Consider the following 15,738-nt stretch of genomic DNA (forward strand, 5'->3'; position numbering starts at 1 on the left):
GACTGTGGAATTGCTTGGGTGGTAGAAGAGGTAAGAAATTTCCCAGAGGATTTCCCAAAATTTGAATTGATTTTAAATTATTTCTTAATTTCTAAGGCTGAGACTCTGGTCTTGGCATGGAAGAGGTTTCCCCCCCTCCCCGCCCCCCTGCTGAGTCAGTGGTTTGTCACATCAGTGTGGCTGAGGACCCCGCATCAAACCCCCCTGTTTCCCAGGGCAAGGTGGGTCAGAAGAGCAACCCCAGCGGTCCCGCCGCTCTCCGGATTTGTGGACTGTGTGCCTTGTTTTACTGTCTGTCGGACAGCAGCCTAGCCAGGGAGCGAAGGAAAGACGGACGTGACAGCCTGGGGCAGCTGTCGCTTCCTCCCGCCTGTCTTCCTCCACACTGAGGGAGCACAGGGCTGTTCACGTCGGCTCTCTGCCGGGGTGCAGTGCCCACCGGTCGCGGTGCGGGTGGTGGCAGAGGGCAGGGAGCTCCGTGGAGCTCTGGTTACAGGGCAGCAACCTGCACACCCGTGCTGCGCGGCGGCCGTGGCGAGGCCGGGGCTGCAGAGCGCGTGGTCAGTGCCAGGCTGAGGAAGGGCTGACTGCAGCAAAGCTTTCCCCCGTCTCGTGGCTTGCACGGGGGACAGGTCTGCAGAGGCACTTTTCCTCTTGTTGCGTACCGAAAGTGTAGCACGCAGCTCGCTCCGCCGCCGGACAAAGGGACAGCTGTCCAGAGATAGGTTTTGCTTTTGAGGAGGCTCTTGCCCTCCTGCTGAGGAGGGAGTTTGGCCTTGCTTTTAGCTTGGATGCTTCACCACAATCACATTTTGTGCTTTTTTTTAATTTTAGTGGTCTGAGTGACCGGGCATGCGTACTCCTATGAACGCTGATCCGTCCCACAGCTCGCGAGGGCTGTGCGGTGCTGGTGCCCAGCCCCCAGCATGGCCAGAGGGAGCACCGGCTGCTTTTGGAAAGGCTGGTGGAGGCTGTCGGGCCTGCAGGCAGAACGGGGGGGCCACTCCCCATCTCCCGCCTCTTCTCGGGAGGTCCCAGGCTGGGGTTCCCTGCTGAGGTCCTGTGTGTCAGCCTGTCTTTTGGGATGCAGGTGGTTGCAACGGGTACAGAGCTCTGGCGTGGGGTTAGGAGTGGAGGTGGAAGGTGTGTTTTGGATGAGGCTTTGTTGCTTTGCCATGCTCATTTGGGGCAGGTGGGGGGGTGGGAAATCCTGCTGCTCTGTTCACCTGTCTGTCCCTCTTCCTGCTGCACCCCTCGCCCCCCCGATGGCGGCTTGTCACTGTAGGCCTTGGGGTCCCTTGAGTTTCGGCAACTGCTCGTCTTGCTTGGGACTGGTTGACTGTACTGTAACAAAATGATGTGTTAACCTCAGTATCCTGCCACGTGTCTGTACACGTTCAGCATGGCAGTGCAGAGGGGGCCTTCTAGCTGTTAATGCCTTTCCAGTTATTTTGTCAATCGGGGCGGGGGGGAAGAAAAAAAAAAAAAAAAAAAACAAAAAACCAACAAAAAACTGTAAAAGTAGCAAGCTGGGTTTTCTCCTGTCTCCTCTGAGACTGGTTATGTCACTTTGTCACTGTTTTGAAATGGATGTTAGGCTCTTTTTGAGAGGGTTGCTACACTTGATGTTAAATGCCTCACTGACTTTTTTTTTAAAAAAAGGTTTCCAGTACAGGTAATAGATTAATGACTTTTTTTTTCTTTAAAGAAAATGTTCATCTCGGTGGCGTGGAGCGGATGGCTGGAGGGCAGCGTTTCAATGAGTAGTTTACAGTTTCACTTTCTGCAGACACTTGAACATAGGACCGATGTATCTGTGACAAGCACATCCCTTTGGTGGGAAGCTCCAGAGGAGCGGGGAGCGCCCTGGGTGCCAGCCAGCCCCCCGCAGTGTGCGGGAGCGTGCTCGGGTCCACCCCAGGGTCCCTGCGCTGTCCCCTGCAGCTCGCTCTCCAGGTGTCAGCCCCACACGGGGCTGGCTCGTGCCGGTGATGTCCCTTGCGGGAGGGGGTGTTTGGCACCACTTGGTCCCTCAAGCCTCCCTGGTGCAGCCCCACTCCCTCTCCTCCTCTCCCAGCCTGTCCTGGTCCCGTTGGGGTTGGAAACCTTTGGATCTGTGGCTCAGAAACCCCCGCTGAGCTGCACCCTGGCGAGGGTGGCCTTCTGCTCGCTCGCCTGGAGCAAAAGGGGCGATGGTTTGATGTGCTGGCCCTTCTCAAACCCTCTGTGTCCCAACCTCAGCCTTCTGTTTCCCAAAACTAGAAAGTGTGTGCAACCTTCTTCAGCTGCATTTATTGTAGAGACAAACTTAAAACGACTCATCGCAGACCATGTTTCACTTGGGAGGAAAATCTTGTTAATAGGGCCCGCTGTACATGGTCCATCTTCTGTTGATAGTACATAATCTTTGACCCATGTGCTAGGATCATCATCACGTATAAAAGGAAAAGAGAAAAATGTAAAATACTTGAATGAGAGCTTGTATTATAACATTAATATTATTCAGAGTATCTGCTTTCTAGGCTGATGTGATTCATTATTCTAGTAATGCTTTAGTCCTTTGTAATTTGTGGTAATTATGCTTTTTCCTTTTTAATACAAAAAAAATGTATAAAAATAAAAACTTCAAAAGACAACGCAGCCTGGGTTTTCTGTTCTGCTGACTTGCCCTCCCCAGGTGCCTGGGGAATGGGCTGGGTTCGTCCCTGTGTGGTTGTAGGCACTGGAGGGGGAAGTCAGGCCTCTGTTGCACGTGCAGGGGAGAGTGTTTCTAAAGCTGTGGTCCTGCTGACTTTCCATGGGGTTGCATCCCATATCCCAGGTGTTCTGAGTCTCAGAAAAATAGTGTATTTAATTCTTACCATATGCAGTTACAGTGATCTTGCTGGTATTTCTATAGAATGCGGTGAAAGAGGCCAAAGCATGGCCTGTGAAAACTGAAGTGTTAAAACCTTAATAATGAGAACTCCCTAGGAACTCCCCAAAGCCATGTGGCCCAGAACGCATCTGGCTTACGCACAGGCAGCTAGAACCAAGGAACAGTGCAAGCAATTAAGGAAAAAAAACCTCTACACTTTGTTTAAAAATAGCTTTCTGGAGCAGTGTTTTTGTGCATTAGGTAGAAAATAACAGGCAGCAAAAGTGCAGCCATCTCAAGTAGCATGTTTAAGTTAAGCTTAAGGTTTCGTTGCGTGTTGTCCTGGTTTTCGCTGGGATAGAATTAATTTTCTTTCTAGTAGCTGGCATAGTGCTGTGTTTTGGATTTAGAACAAGAATAACGTTGATAACACACTGATGTTTTAGTTGTTGCTAAGTAGTGCTTACACTAAGTCAAGGACTTTTCAGCATCCCATGCTCTGTCAGGTGTACAAGAAGCTGGGAGGGGGCACAGCCAGGACAGCTGACCCAGCTGGCCAAAGGGATATCCCGTACCATATGATGTCATGCTCAGTATATAAACTGGGGGGAGTTGGCCTGGGGGCAGCTATCGCTGCTCGGAGACTGGCTGGGCATCGGTCGGCGGGTGGTGAGCAACTGCATCGTGCATCACTTGCTTTGTATATTCTTTTATTATTTTATTATTACTACTATTTTACTTTATTTCAGTTATTTAACTGTTCTTATCTCAACCTACGAGTTTTCTCACTTTTACTCTTCCGAGTCATCCCACCGGAGCAGGGGAGTGAGCAAGTGGCTGTGTAGGGCTTAGTTGCCAGCTGGGGTTAAACCACGACACATGTGAACAATAACCTGTTTCCCAATTAAAATACTATTAGGCATAAATCATTGTCTCTTACTCTGCTAGTCACTGGGCTCTGCAAGAACCACAGGCTGCTGGGTTCACTCTGCCTTCTTGGGTGCCTCGGGGATGCTTTCTGAGAGTGGTGTGAGGCTGAGGAGCACCCTATGTCTCTCGTAGGCTTTGGTTTGTCTGAACACTGTGTCTGTTCCATGCAGATAATCCAGCAGTCCCAGGACTCCATAGCACTGGTTGAACCTGGAAACCACACAGAGAATAAACATCAATGGAAGTTACTGAGGTTGCCTCTCCCTTCCTATTTCCATCTCCTTTCAGAGCCCTGATAAGCCGTCCATGCGACTTCTGCTACTGCACCCGTCTCCCTCGCAGCTCTAATGAAGCCTGGGTGAAAATTCTCTTGCAACTTCCCTCTCTGGTGCTGTCATTACCCAGAAATGGTGGCACTGAACAACAGCCGTCTCTCTCCCGGGCAGCTCAGAGCTGCGGGAGCAGCTGGACAGCCACGTTGCCGTGTCTGTGTGCTCCAGGACACGGAGCTGCCGTGCTTCCAGCACTGGGATGCTGGCACAGCCGTTTCGCCCAGAGAGCATCTCATCTCTGCAGTGATCCATGTCCTGGCATGAGCCAAGCTTCGGAGGAAATGACTGATAACGAGAACTGGCACCACGGTTTGGGTGTTGCCGAGCATTTGGGTAGCGATAGAACTGCCACACTGGCTGTTTCTGCAGGAGAGGCAAACTGTGTTCAAGGGAATACGTCTATGAATTTAGTGACATCTGGGAGATGGGAACACTTCTTCCGCTGCTGTGGTATGTATCTCTGAACAACCTGCCAAAACTCTGCTCTCTCCAGTGTAGGAGGAGGCTGGGAATCTCTGCCAGGAAGGGTTAATTGCAATTGTTTGGGCAAGGTGTTATCTGATCGGTGTTACTAATCCCAGTGTACGGGGAAAAGGGGCAGACGGGGAGGCTCCCTGCAGATTTATTTCAGCTGTGTGACTTGCCCTTGCTCTGTCTTTATCCTTCATCACATGCAGTGTCTGCTGCTCTTCTAGGAAGAGCCTTAGAGAGAACTGCCTCTGACCCTGTGCTTGTGCTGGGGAAAGTCCAGGTGATAGCTGCTGCTTCAGACACTATGTGGTTTCTTTCCTCCCATGTAACCTTAGGAAACTTGAAATGCCTGGGCTCAGCTGCAGTGTTTGTGCTTTGGAGGAAGTTTCCAAGTCAGCTGATGGAGGAGGATAGATGTCAGTGAGGTGGCTGGCAATTGTGTAGGCAGCGGGCTGGAGTCCTCTGAAATCCCGATGTCTGTTTAACTGCTTTAAGAACTGACAGCGTTCAGCCTGCTATCGGGGAACTGCATAGGCTTCTTTCTTGTACCCGAGTCATGCAAACCCACTTGACCCTCAGAACGGAGCTTTGCCCATCAGCAGTGCCAGGGCACAGGCAGGAGGGGAAGGGGAAGCTGAGCAGTGCCCAGACATACTTGAGGTGGTGGAAGTCGTGGAACTCCGGTGACGGTAGGAAGGGCAGGTGGTAGCCGCAGTGCGAAATGCTTGTTGTTATGAAAGCAAGGGAGAACCACGCTGTGATTGAGACAATATGAGACCCCATGATCATCGGGCCAGTCATGACAGGCAGCGTGTTGGAGAGCTAGAAATGAGAAGCAAACTCTACCTCATTAATCGGTCCACAACAAGCAGACTCTCCTCTAGGAGCTGAACTGTTTCACCTCGGTGATACATCACATTAGTGTTGTGCAAAGCATAAAAGGAAGATCCCTCTGCAAACACCTTACTAAAATTACATAATCATCAAAGAAATAATCTATTCTGAGCTAACTGAGTTTTACTCACTGCAAAACATAGTCACAGCCCAAGTTCCCTAAGCTTGTACTAGAAGCTAGATGTGAGATCAAACCAGGGATGTGAGGGCAGCATAATTCCAGTAAATCACCCTGGAGTCAGAGGTCTGAATTTCAGCTTCGCCGTGGAATAATGCTGAAGCTGCTCTTGGGAAACCTAGCTGTCAAAGGGCACTGGCCTGGGGACATGTACAGTCAAAGGTAGTGATGCAATGATCCCACCTGCATCACTTCATTGTGTCCTACCAGTGGCACAAATGGCTGTCACTGCCCAGACCAAGCTTACTGCACCAGCTAGGATCAGCTGGACTCTTGAATATAAGAAGCCATTCTGCTGCCCAAAGACTGTCAGTTAGGGAGAGTCACAGAGCTGGTGCTGCAGCCCAGGACTATTGTCAACAGGAGATGGTACTGGTGGGATGTGTTTGCATGAGACGTCTCGGCTGGAGCGGTGCTGGGAGACACTCCTGCAAACATTGATCCCAGCCACCAGCATGAAAATCTTGACAGAGTTCTGACTCCGTGCAGTAGCCCAGGTGTCACATCTCACGCTGAAAGCCTTGTCTGTGCTCCCAGCCCTCTCAGTGCTCAGGGCAGCACCATTCAGTCAGTTCCTTATCTGTTGGAGGCCCTTGGATCTGTGCTCTCAAAGCTAGCAGAGTTCAGTACAAACGGGTACTGCCACCCTCCTACAGCTAGGCTTCTTGGCAACGCAGCTTAGCGTCCTCCTCCTAAGAAAGAAGAGTCTAAGGGCGCATTTGCTTTTCTTCTCTTACCACTCCTCCTCATCCCATGGAAATCACACTCCACGCAGGAACTGGAGGGTGACCATGGGGGAATCCACTTACTAGGTGTTCTAGCGGGTGAGCATAAATGGAGACCACGCCGATGGGGGCTGTCCATTCGTGGTGCTTCTTGTGAATGTGCTTATACAGGAGTGGGAGGTGAACAAGCCTAAGTAGAAAAAAGAGAGAAATGTAGGTTTTGACCTCCGTAAGAAGGGAACCTAACACAGAATTTCTGTTGGGGACTTGCTCATGCCTCTTCTTTAAAATAAAGATTTTAGAGCAGCTGTGAATAAGAGTGTAGGACTCCTGGCTTCCCTCTCTCTTTTTCTTTAACACAGAGCCCTCACTTAATGTATGTGTCCACTGACTGATGTTAAACTTAAGTCCAGATAAATCACATAAATCAAAGTTCCACAATGACTGATTTGCTCAAACGTGGGAGTACTTTTGAGGGGAAGAACTCACTTTATATTTTCACTGGTTTGACTTTACCTATTGGCAACTATTAGAGGCAGAATTTTAGGTTCTGTGGGCCCTTAAGAAATTGTTTTTTATGGGGTTTTTTGTGTGCATTTGTCCAAAAGGGAAACCCTCATAGTTCTGAGAATGCTGTGCTTGCTTCTGCACAGCCTTGCAGGCTTTTTTCTTCTTCGCTTTAGGTTTTTCCTTTGATGTTGGTGTCAGTGCTTAGAAAGCCTGCAGCGTCAGGAGCCAGACCCTGTTTCGTAGGTGCTGTACATGTGAACAGGAGATCAGTCACTGACCTCTTGAGCTTTTTTCTTTTAGGATAGTCAGCCTTGTTCTCCTCTTTTTGAAGAATGTTGGGTTACAGCTTTTGTGTGAAGCTAGCTGTTTTGTTTTTTTCTTAGCCTCTAAGCTGCTCCACCTTTGTGATTTTACCGATTTTTGCTTACTAGAGTTACTAGCAGCATTGCAGCACCCAAGCCTCATGTTGTAAGGGTGGATTCCAGGACCTGTTAGTCTTCCCATATAAACACAAGATTGGTGGAAGAGGGGGGACTAGGACCATTGCTGTTGCAGGAGAGGGTATAAGCTTAAAGGCATAGGGGAAACCCACAGAGTCTTGTTCCTGTGCTCAGCTCACCTGTGTGTATAATAAAAGAGAATTTCCTCTATTAAGGTGAAGATGCTTAGCTCCACAAGAAACCAGTGGAAGGTGGGTAATTCCTTGCTGAAGGTGTTGCCCCACCATTTCATGATGTAGAACATAGGTACAAGCATGGGCAAGGAGATCAAGAACTGATTACACAGCGCTGTGTAGATGGCTTGGCGCAATCTCTTTGAGTCCACCTGCAAAAGAGAAGTCAGGACTTGAGGCTAAATCAGAAGCAATGTGGCTTTGAGTTGGGAGGATAAAGAGCTTTAAGATTTGTAGGCTGTTTCTGTGTTAATTTGGGGATCAACTTTTTAACAAGCCGTCAATCCAGATCTGATCAGTAGCCTAATTACAAGAACTGCCTTCCTCTCTGCAGTGGATATACAAGACTCAGCTTGATTCTTCTTGAATCCTATCTGGTTGTAAGAGAAAAGCATAACAGGTTCTTCTCCCTGCTCCTAGCCTAAGAGACTGCAGGAAGTGTTTAGCCAGCAGGAGAGGCAGAGTGAGAAATACTTACAGGATCATTCTTGCCCAGCTGAATGCGATAGCGAGTAATGAAAGTTGGCTTTCCTGTTACATCAGCCACCATAAGGATTCCATTGAAGCCCCAGAAAGCAAGGCTAGGAACCAATGCAGCCCCTGTGGCGTGAGGAAAGGGCAGAGGTGCGTGAATAAATTGAGAGCTATGGCTAAATCGGAAACAAAATACAGTGGCATAGTATCCAGAGGACCTTGCTGGGACCCAGATGTGCCAGGTAGGTATCCCCTGCCCTGAGAGGCTTTAAAATGGAATATGGGTAGGTTCTGACACCTGGGTAAGACCTAGGGAATGGAGAGGAGGTTAGAGTAGACAAGTGTCTTGCAGGTTGAAACTTGCCACAACTGAGGCTAAGAAAGGGCTTTTCTGGGAGGCTGGGGGATCTCTGTCATGGGTGGGTTTTAAATACAAGTTGGATAAGGTCAAGTTGATCCCTGGGACCTTTGAACGTCCCTACCAGGCCCGTTCACCAGCTGTTAATCACAGACAGAGAAGAGTTTTATAGGTGCTACAGCAAGAGTAAAATTCACTAATTTTACTTTAATTTTCAGTAATAGTTCTACTGAGTTACTCAGTTCTCACAGGAGCAAAAAGTGCGTTTCCAAAGGGAGGCCATTTCAGCAGCAGCAAAAAGATCAAATTTTCAATCTGTATAGGGGGTCTAATGATGAACCAGTCCAAAGACAGCACAGTCGCGCTACATCAGCTGTGGCTGCCTTTGAAGCCTACATGTGCTTTTTCAGTGGGAGGATTACTGAGTTTGGGCAGGCATGTCCATGTCCCCCTTTTAGATGTAATACATGGATAGTTCCTCCTACAGCAGTGGGTTGTTAACCTGAGTAACTCACCAATGAGGAAGATTGTCCACTCCTTTCCGTCAAACAGGTAGTAGAACTTCAGCCATGTTGTTTGCCAGAAATGGCCTGAAGTGTCCCAGATATTCCCCAGATACCTATGGGAATAAGTGTTCTTGGTTGCTCATCTTTTCATCATCCACTTTTTCCCCTCTCCACAGCAAAGTTTCTCCTCAAGCCCATTTGTTCGAACAATCTTACCAAGAAACAGAGTTCATTAAGGCAGTGAATATGAGCAGGCCTGTACCAAGGACATAGGCAGTGATCTTCATGGTATCCCAGAGCTTCTCTTCCTGTGAGCAAGCAACAAGAGTAAGCGTGAACTGCTGTGTCCTACACCAGCATTTTTTGTATTTGAAATGCAGGAGGTCAAGGCAGTCCTATGATGACCCATTTTGTTTCACAAACACTCTAAAGAACTTACTAACAAAGGTGTTATGGGATATTGTGTGTAAGCGAGGGGGGAGTACGCACACATCCATCTGCCGTGTCACTGACATGGAATTCCTCTGGTATAATCAAAGGGAGAGAAAGGACCACTGATTTTTTTCCTCCCCGTTGTTATTGGGCATGTTTCTCGGTACCTGGAGGACTATAATATAAGGGGCTTCTGGATAACTCAGAGCAGTAGGCATGGAAGACCTGGGGGTAAGGAATGGTGCTCCATCTCAACTTCCCTCACCCTACCAGTATATTCTGCCTCCCACTAAGCAATATGCTTTCTCCCCACAGTAGTCAAGAACTGTTGTGCTCAGATGATCTGATTAACAGCTCCAGTTAATCCAGAACCACTCCTCTCAACTTTCCTCTTTGCTTTGAAGACCGCTTCTTTGAAGTCAGGCTCACGTGCCCAAAAGCTTGCCTTTTTTCCCCCCAAGTGTAACAGAGGTTTAATACAGGATATTACCTTTCCTTGCATAATTCACTTTGCTGTGCCTCCAAGCTATCAGAGGTACAACTCAGCTCTAGTACTGAGAGTACAACTTGTCTAGTAGCTACCACGTGCCAGCTGTATAGAACAACTGCACATTAACAAGGAGCTAAAATACTCAACCTCTCAAAAGTATAAAGTTCTCTAAATCCCTGCTCTCAGACATGGAAATGTTACCTACTAAAGAAATATTCCTGTGTACAGCATAAGGGCACCTCTGATGTTAGCATGACTTTTATCACAGTAAGGATTTTAACTACCCAAAGCAACTGCAAGGGAGTCAGAAAATTACCAGTGAGACCTCTTGATTCCAGGAATAACTATATTCAAAAAGCAATATTCAATATATTTGAGCACTTAAATATTAAAAACCAAGTTGTTTATCAGATATATGACAAATATTTAATTAACTATCTGTCTTTTAGAGTAGCCTAAATTGGAATTGGTTCAGAAATCTTAATTTGGGTTTTATTGGGTGTATATGCATTTCATTTATCTGTAGGATAAATGATTTTTAAAAAAAAATCAATGCAATTCTAAAATAATATTGTATAATAACCAGCTAGTGTCTTGTTCATTACTCTGTCCTTCCTGTTTTCTAACTGTGTTGATGTGCTGCAAAAACAGACTGGAGTGAAAATAGTATGATTCATAGTTGCTGTCCTGCTTGTGTCCTGTCAGAGAGGACAAACAAGAGAGACAGCTCGCTAATGAATGTTGAATGCAGGTGTGTTTAGGGTAATGCAATATAGAGTAATCCTCTTGACACAGCTTTCAGTGCTAAGAGCTTCTTTAAGATTCTGTAACAGCTACAGAACATTAAACATCACCCAGGACTTGTCAGCAATATTTATCTGTCCCAGGACAGAATTTTGCTCATTAGCACTGAAACTTTCCTCGTTAAAACAAACAAACGTTTGCTTCTATCATCTCTTTTTTTAATCAAGTTAGCAACTGGGGAGGAAGTAATTTAAAGACTCTTGCCCTACAGCTTGATGTTTGTGAACCCTATAGGTTTATATTAGACACAATGCAATCAGTTGCCAGCATTATCACTGCGTGTACTGAACTACAAATGCAAGGCTAGCAAAAGCCATCTATTCCAGCTTCAGACAGTGCATGCTGGATTCTGGACTGGAGATTTGCTCTCTTAGCAGTTTTATACTTCCAATTACATCCATGTTATGCCTCATGTATGCTGACATGAGATAAGACTTTCTTAATCTTTAGACCCTGAAACACCATCTACATATTCTTTAGGAAAAAAGTTACAAAAGCTGTAAAAAGCTTAGAGCTTTTTAACAGAATCTTGTCCTAGAAATCCTTTTTTCTCCTGGGATGAAGAACGAACATACCAAAGAAAACCTCTGATGTTTTACAAGTGTCAGAATTTTTAGTTAGACCAAATACTATTTCAGATTCCTTAGCATCTTCCAGCTGAAGAACTCAGAGTTCTTCATACTCATCAGACACTGTGTATGTCCTGCTTGGAGTTAGGACAGAGAGTAGCTAAAGCTCAGCACTTAAGTTATTTTAAAAGCCCTTTGGCTAGAAACTGTCTTGTTTTGAGGCTGTGTTTTTATTGCACGTGATGAAGTGATTACATGAATGAATCCCACACAGTATAATTACATGAGCTGTAGAAGCAGAGTTTACATAGGAAAAAAAAAATCTTGTTCATCAAGTCCAAGTGCTAACACCCTGTTTCTCTTCATGCCAACAGCTCCAGCACAGTAGTTTCCAAACTCTGATCCATGGATCGCTTGAGATCTTGCCCTTAAAGGGCTTGTACAAGTTGGCAAACTCCTTAAGTGCAGAAAAGGGTTGCTGCCTGCAAGGTAAAGAGACTGAGGCACATCAGCTGGGAAACATACTGTTTAGCAGGACCACTTTGAGGACTGGGCCCACTTAGGTGGCACAACTTCTGGCTACAGTTGAGTGTTGTGATCTCTTGCCATGCAAGCACAGATAACAGGCCCTTCACCACTTGGTGCTGTATCTGCAGTCCACTGGAAGGGAAAAAATGCTGGGAAAACATTGCTGTAGTGGTAAGAGATGAGCTCCTAGTTGCACTACAGTGATCAGAGCGTGGATGTGCCTGTCACTTCTCTTAGAAGATGATTCAACACATCCAGCCTTCCAAAGCACCTGCATAACACATTCTTTAAAAGATGACCTTGAGCCTTTACCTGCTTCTGCTGCTCAGCCATGGTGGAACATCCAGAGTCTCTTTTCATCTGAAATAAGAGGTGATCTAAGTAAGGGAACCTTGTACAGCTGGAGGGTGGAAGAATACACTGCTGACAACAGCAAATCCCCTCAACTTCGAGGTCAGTTGCAAAACTGTATAATATTTACTCTCTGTGCTCTGTCCTGTCCTGCTCCTTCCTTCATCTTGGCCATGGAGCAAAGCTGAGCTCTTGAGAAGAAAAATCCCCTTATTTCCCGATGAGTTAGTATTGTCCCAGAAGTCTAACAGGGATGCAAGGGTAACAAAGAAAAATGGGAGAACCGCCAAAACCAAAGCTTTTGATCACGGCACTGCTGTGTTGTGGCACGGCTGCCTCCCTTGGTCCGTCCCAGAAATACGTTGCACTCAGTAGGAACTCTAGCCCTTCACAGACTGCAAGGAAATCATATGGGACATGCGCTCTTCCATAACGGCGGCATGCTGTTAAACTAACAAGGATGAAAACAAAAATCCAACTACAATAATGTGAGCTTGTGCCACAAAGAATTAACACAGTAGAGCTCCACACAGCCTTCACTCACGTGGCAGAGGAACTGTAAGTTACAGCTTAAGAACATGGTAAGTGAGAAAATCATCTTCAAGTCCCACTACGGTCAATTTGAGGGTTTAAAGTACTAAATGGACAGGTGGCCACCTTGTAATAAATCCCCCTGCATTTGGCTCTGGCTTGACCATTTGTTGCTGGTTTTGGTAAAAAAAAAAAAAAATCAAACCCAAGGTTTAGGTAGCTGCTGGGGCTTCGCTGGTGTCCATGGCCCTGGAAAGATTGCTGTATTTCAGGACGTGCTGGGGCTGTCCTAGGGATTATTGCGTAGCTGTTTTATATTGCTGCACTCTTACCATAAATCATAATTAGCAAAAGCTAACAAAGCATTCCTTAAGGTTTTCTTGATTTCACATGGTCCTTATGAACAAACACATGAATTCTAATAATATGAAGGCCAGATTACCAAGGATTGCAGAATTTAATCCATTTTGCTTTTCATACAGAGAGGAATATACAAGCACAGGCAAACTATGTTACCTAAGGTAAAAAGGAAAGTACAAAGAAGGCAGAAAGGCACCTGTCTAAGGTACAAAGAAAAACAGTTGGAAGATCATTCATTAGAAAAATGATATTCTATTACCTTTATGATGCTAGCAAGCCTCTTGGGAGTACTCCTCTCGCAGCGTTTCAGAAAGGAGGAATACACTGCCAAAAAGAAGTCCCCGTATTAGCCAGGAGGTTATACTTTAGCTTTGAAATGATAGCTTTACGGGTACATTCTTACAAATGCAACTCTGTTTATTTACAGGTGTTTCCAGCTCTGCTTCCCTACATTACATGTTAGTATGCAGGTCAAGGGGCACAAGACAGAAAAATTGGACGCCTTCCTGCTTGGGTTATTCATGGACAGAAAAGGACAAGGCCAGTCCACCAAACTACATACTTTAGTGGAAGAAACTGATGTTAAATGGTTCTGAGAAGAAAAAAAAAAATCAGGCAAAAAGTGATTTGAAACTTGAAACCATGAGCCCGAACTCCCAACCTCCTATTTCGACACTAAGGTTGTATATACTCCTATGGGAAATGTTAACTTTTGGTAGCAGCCTTAAAAAAAAACCAAACAAGTTAACTTTGTCTCCCTTGGCCAAAAAAAGTAGTGTAAGAGGTGCCCTAAGGCGCTATTGCTTAAAATGTGAATGTGTTAAGGAAGTCACAGTGTCCTACAACTTCTCATCTTTCCCCAGATCTAGAGCTCCTCGCTATTAGACTTTGTGAGCTACTAGAGCCAGTCTATGAGATCTTCCGTATGTTTTTTTTCTCCAATATATCAAGTTTGCCAACTACAACCTTATTGGAAAAATATAGTTGGACTCTAACATATCCGATGAAGAATACCTATAAGTCGCAATCACAAATAACTTGCTAGCCTGAATAGAACAGCGTAAATAACTTGCCACAGGACAAATTTATCTTATCTTAATTTGCAAAAGACCTTCTGGTCACAATGAGGCATTTTATGTTACCTAACATGCACTATATGCCCATCTTGTCACACAGGTCCTCTCAGTGCAGGTGTGCCCGCTGTCTCTAAGAAAACACTACTGATGCTTGAAATATGTTGAGCTTGAATAATCCATTCCTTTTTGAGGCTTTGCTCCGTTCCAGCTTGCTTAGCAGGTTGTTTGGAGCTTTGAACAGTAGAGTTTTAAGTATCTGCATGGAGGGAGATTCCACAGCTTCTCTGGGAAATCTGTTCCAGTATTTGACTGCCTTCACTGTAAATTTTTTTTTCCCCCTAGTATGTAATCAGAATTTCCCTTGTTATAACTCATATCCCTTGCCCTTTTGCTGTGCGCCTCCCTGTCCTCTCTACAACCACCCAGTAGGGAGCTGAAAACAGCGATATGAAATTATTCTGCTGGAACAGTACAGTAAATAGTGTTGGCCATAGTTTTCTGTGGTTAAGGAGATTATTCTACTCCGATGAACTTGTAGTAGAGAACATTAGATCTTAGAGAGGCAGACATAAAAGGGGTATCTCAGCTGCTTGCTGGAAGGCTGATGCTCCAGAATGGTTCCTCCATACAGCAGTGCTGAGTCAAACCCTGCTGAATCTTTGCATGCAAAGAGCTAGAGAGCAGAGCACAGTAGAAAATCTTACTCTGCTTTGAGTTTTTATGAGGAGAAAGAGCCATTGCTTGATCGAGTCTCATATTCTGTGAGTTTAGGAAAGAGTTAAAATTATCACCACATTTCTAGTACTATTCCTTTTAAAATAATCAAATTACGATAGAAGTCTTGCTTGGGCAAAGACTTCCAGTTCAAAACAGTACTGCCATGTCTGCTTACCCTCCCTCTCCCCAAAATCTCAGTACACTACCTTTATTAAACCACATTTACAGGACGAAATTTTACATTATTTACATTAAAACAACGTAAATTTTGATGGATTAGGTTTTCCCCAACATCTCATTACCCTACTCTTTTTTGTTGGATAATGTCTCTTCTGATTCAGAATACACCAAATACATTAAAAAAGCATTTGTGTAACCATGGCCATTTCGGCAAACAAAAAAGCCATTCAACTGCTTGGCACTGATCTCATGTTGGCATGCTATACAGCCCCAAATCAACCAGTGAAGATCTCAGCTGCTTGCAGCTATTTCCAAATATTAGCTAGAACTGGTGCTGTTTAAAAAAAAAAGTTTCTTTTTGGTCATTTCAAATTAATTAACACAAAATTTGATCCAAACCAAATTCTCAGTCCTAAAGTAATTGTTTTTCCAATCAGTCTCTTGACGCTAAAGGGGAAACATACACTAGTCAATAAAGAATTCTAACACTTTTTTTAAATTGTTATTTCCATGTACTTCATCATTTGTCCCACAACTGTTCATTAAGTCACAGATCTGTTTTCACTGAATTTTCCACTTCAGGTATCAGAAAAAGCTAGTTTGTCTTAGTAATTTTTTAAAATGCTCAACATAATCTGAAAAGGAAAGAACTGCCATATTTTTTACATTTGTTTCAACATTTACCTTATTATTTGTGTCCCACCTCTGCTGTCCCCTTACATTTCTGTTGCCCAGACAGTCCCAAGCTGAGGCTGCACAAGTGCCTGCTTCTCCCTGTATTGCACCCAGTAT

General features: G+C 45.3%; 1 protein-coding gene across 1 annotated transcript; it reads right to left on the reverse strand.

Annotated features, from left to right (window-relative positions):
* Positions 1–3,734: 3,734 nt before the first annotated feature.
* Positions 3,735–13,290, reverse strand: FAXDC2 (fatty acid hydroxylase domain containing 2). The gene is made up of 9 exons (XM_009572163.1): positions 13,233–13,290; positions 12,044–12,091; positions 9,125–9,216; positions 8,918–9,021; positions 8,049–8,170; positions 7,517–7,722; positions 6,472–6,577; positions 5,246–5,412; positions 3,735–3,997 (listed from the first exon to the last, which is right to left on the reverse strand). Exons 2-9 carry the CDS (start codon positions 12,089–12,091, stop codon positions 3,841–3,843), a joined length of 1,002 nt encoding a protein of 333 aa, XP_009570458.1. The 5' UTR covers positions 13,233–13,290; the 3' UTR covers positions 3,735–3,840.
* Between the last annotated feature and the right edge of the window lie 2,448 nt (positions 13,291–15,738).

This window comes from Fulmarus glacialis, unplaced genomic scaffold (genome assembly GCF_000690835.1).
Source record: "Fulmarus glacialis isolate BGI_N327 unplaced genomic scaffold, ASM69083v1 scaffold25182, whole genome shotgun sequence".
Classification (NCBI taxonomy): Eukaryota; Metazoa; Chordata; class Aves; order Procellariiformes; family Procellariidae; genus Fulmarus; species Fulmarus glacialis.

Coding starts and splice junctions, on each gene's coding strand:
- FAXDC2 (XM_009572163.1), bottom strand. CDS start 12,091: ATGAAAAGAGACTCTGGATGTTCCACCATGGCTGAGCAGCAGAAGCAG. Junction 9,217..12,043: donor TGGCTGAGCAGCAGAAGCAG/GTAAAGGCTCAA, acceptor GCTTGCTCACAG/GAAGAGAAGCTCTGGGATAC. Junction 7,723..8,048: donor AGCTGGGCAAGAATGATCCT/GTAAGTATTTCT, acceptor TCTCTTTTGCAG/GTGGACTCAAAGAGATTGCG.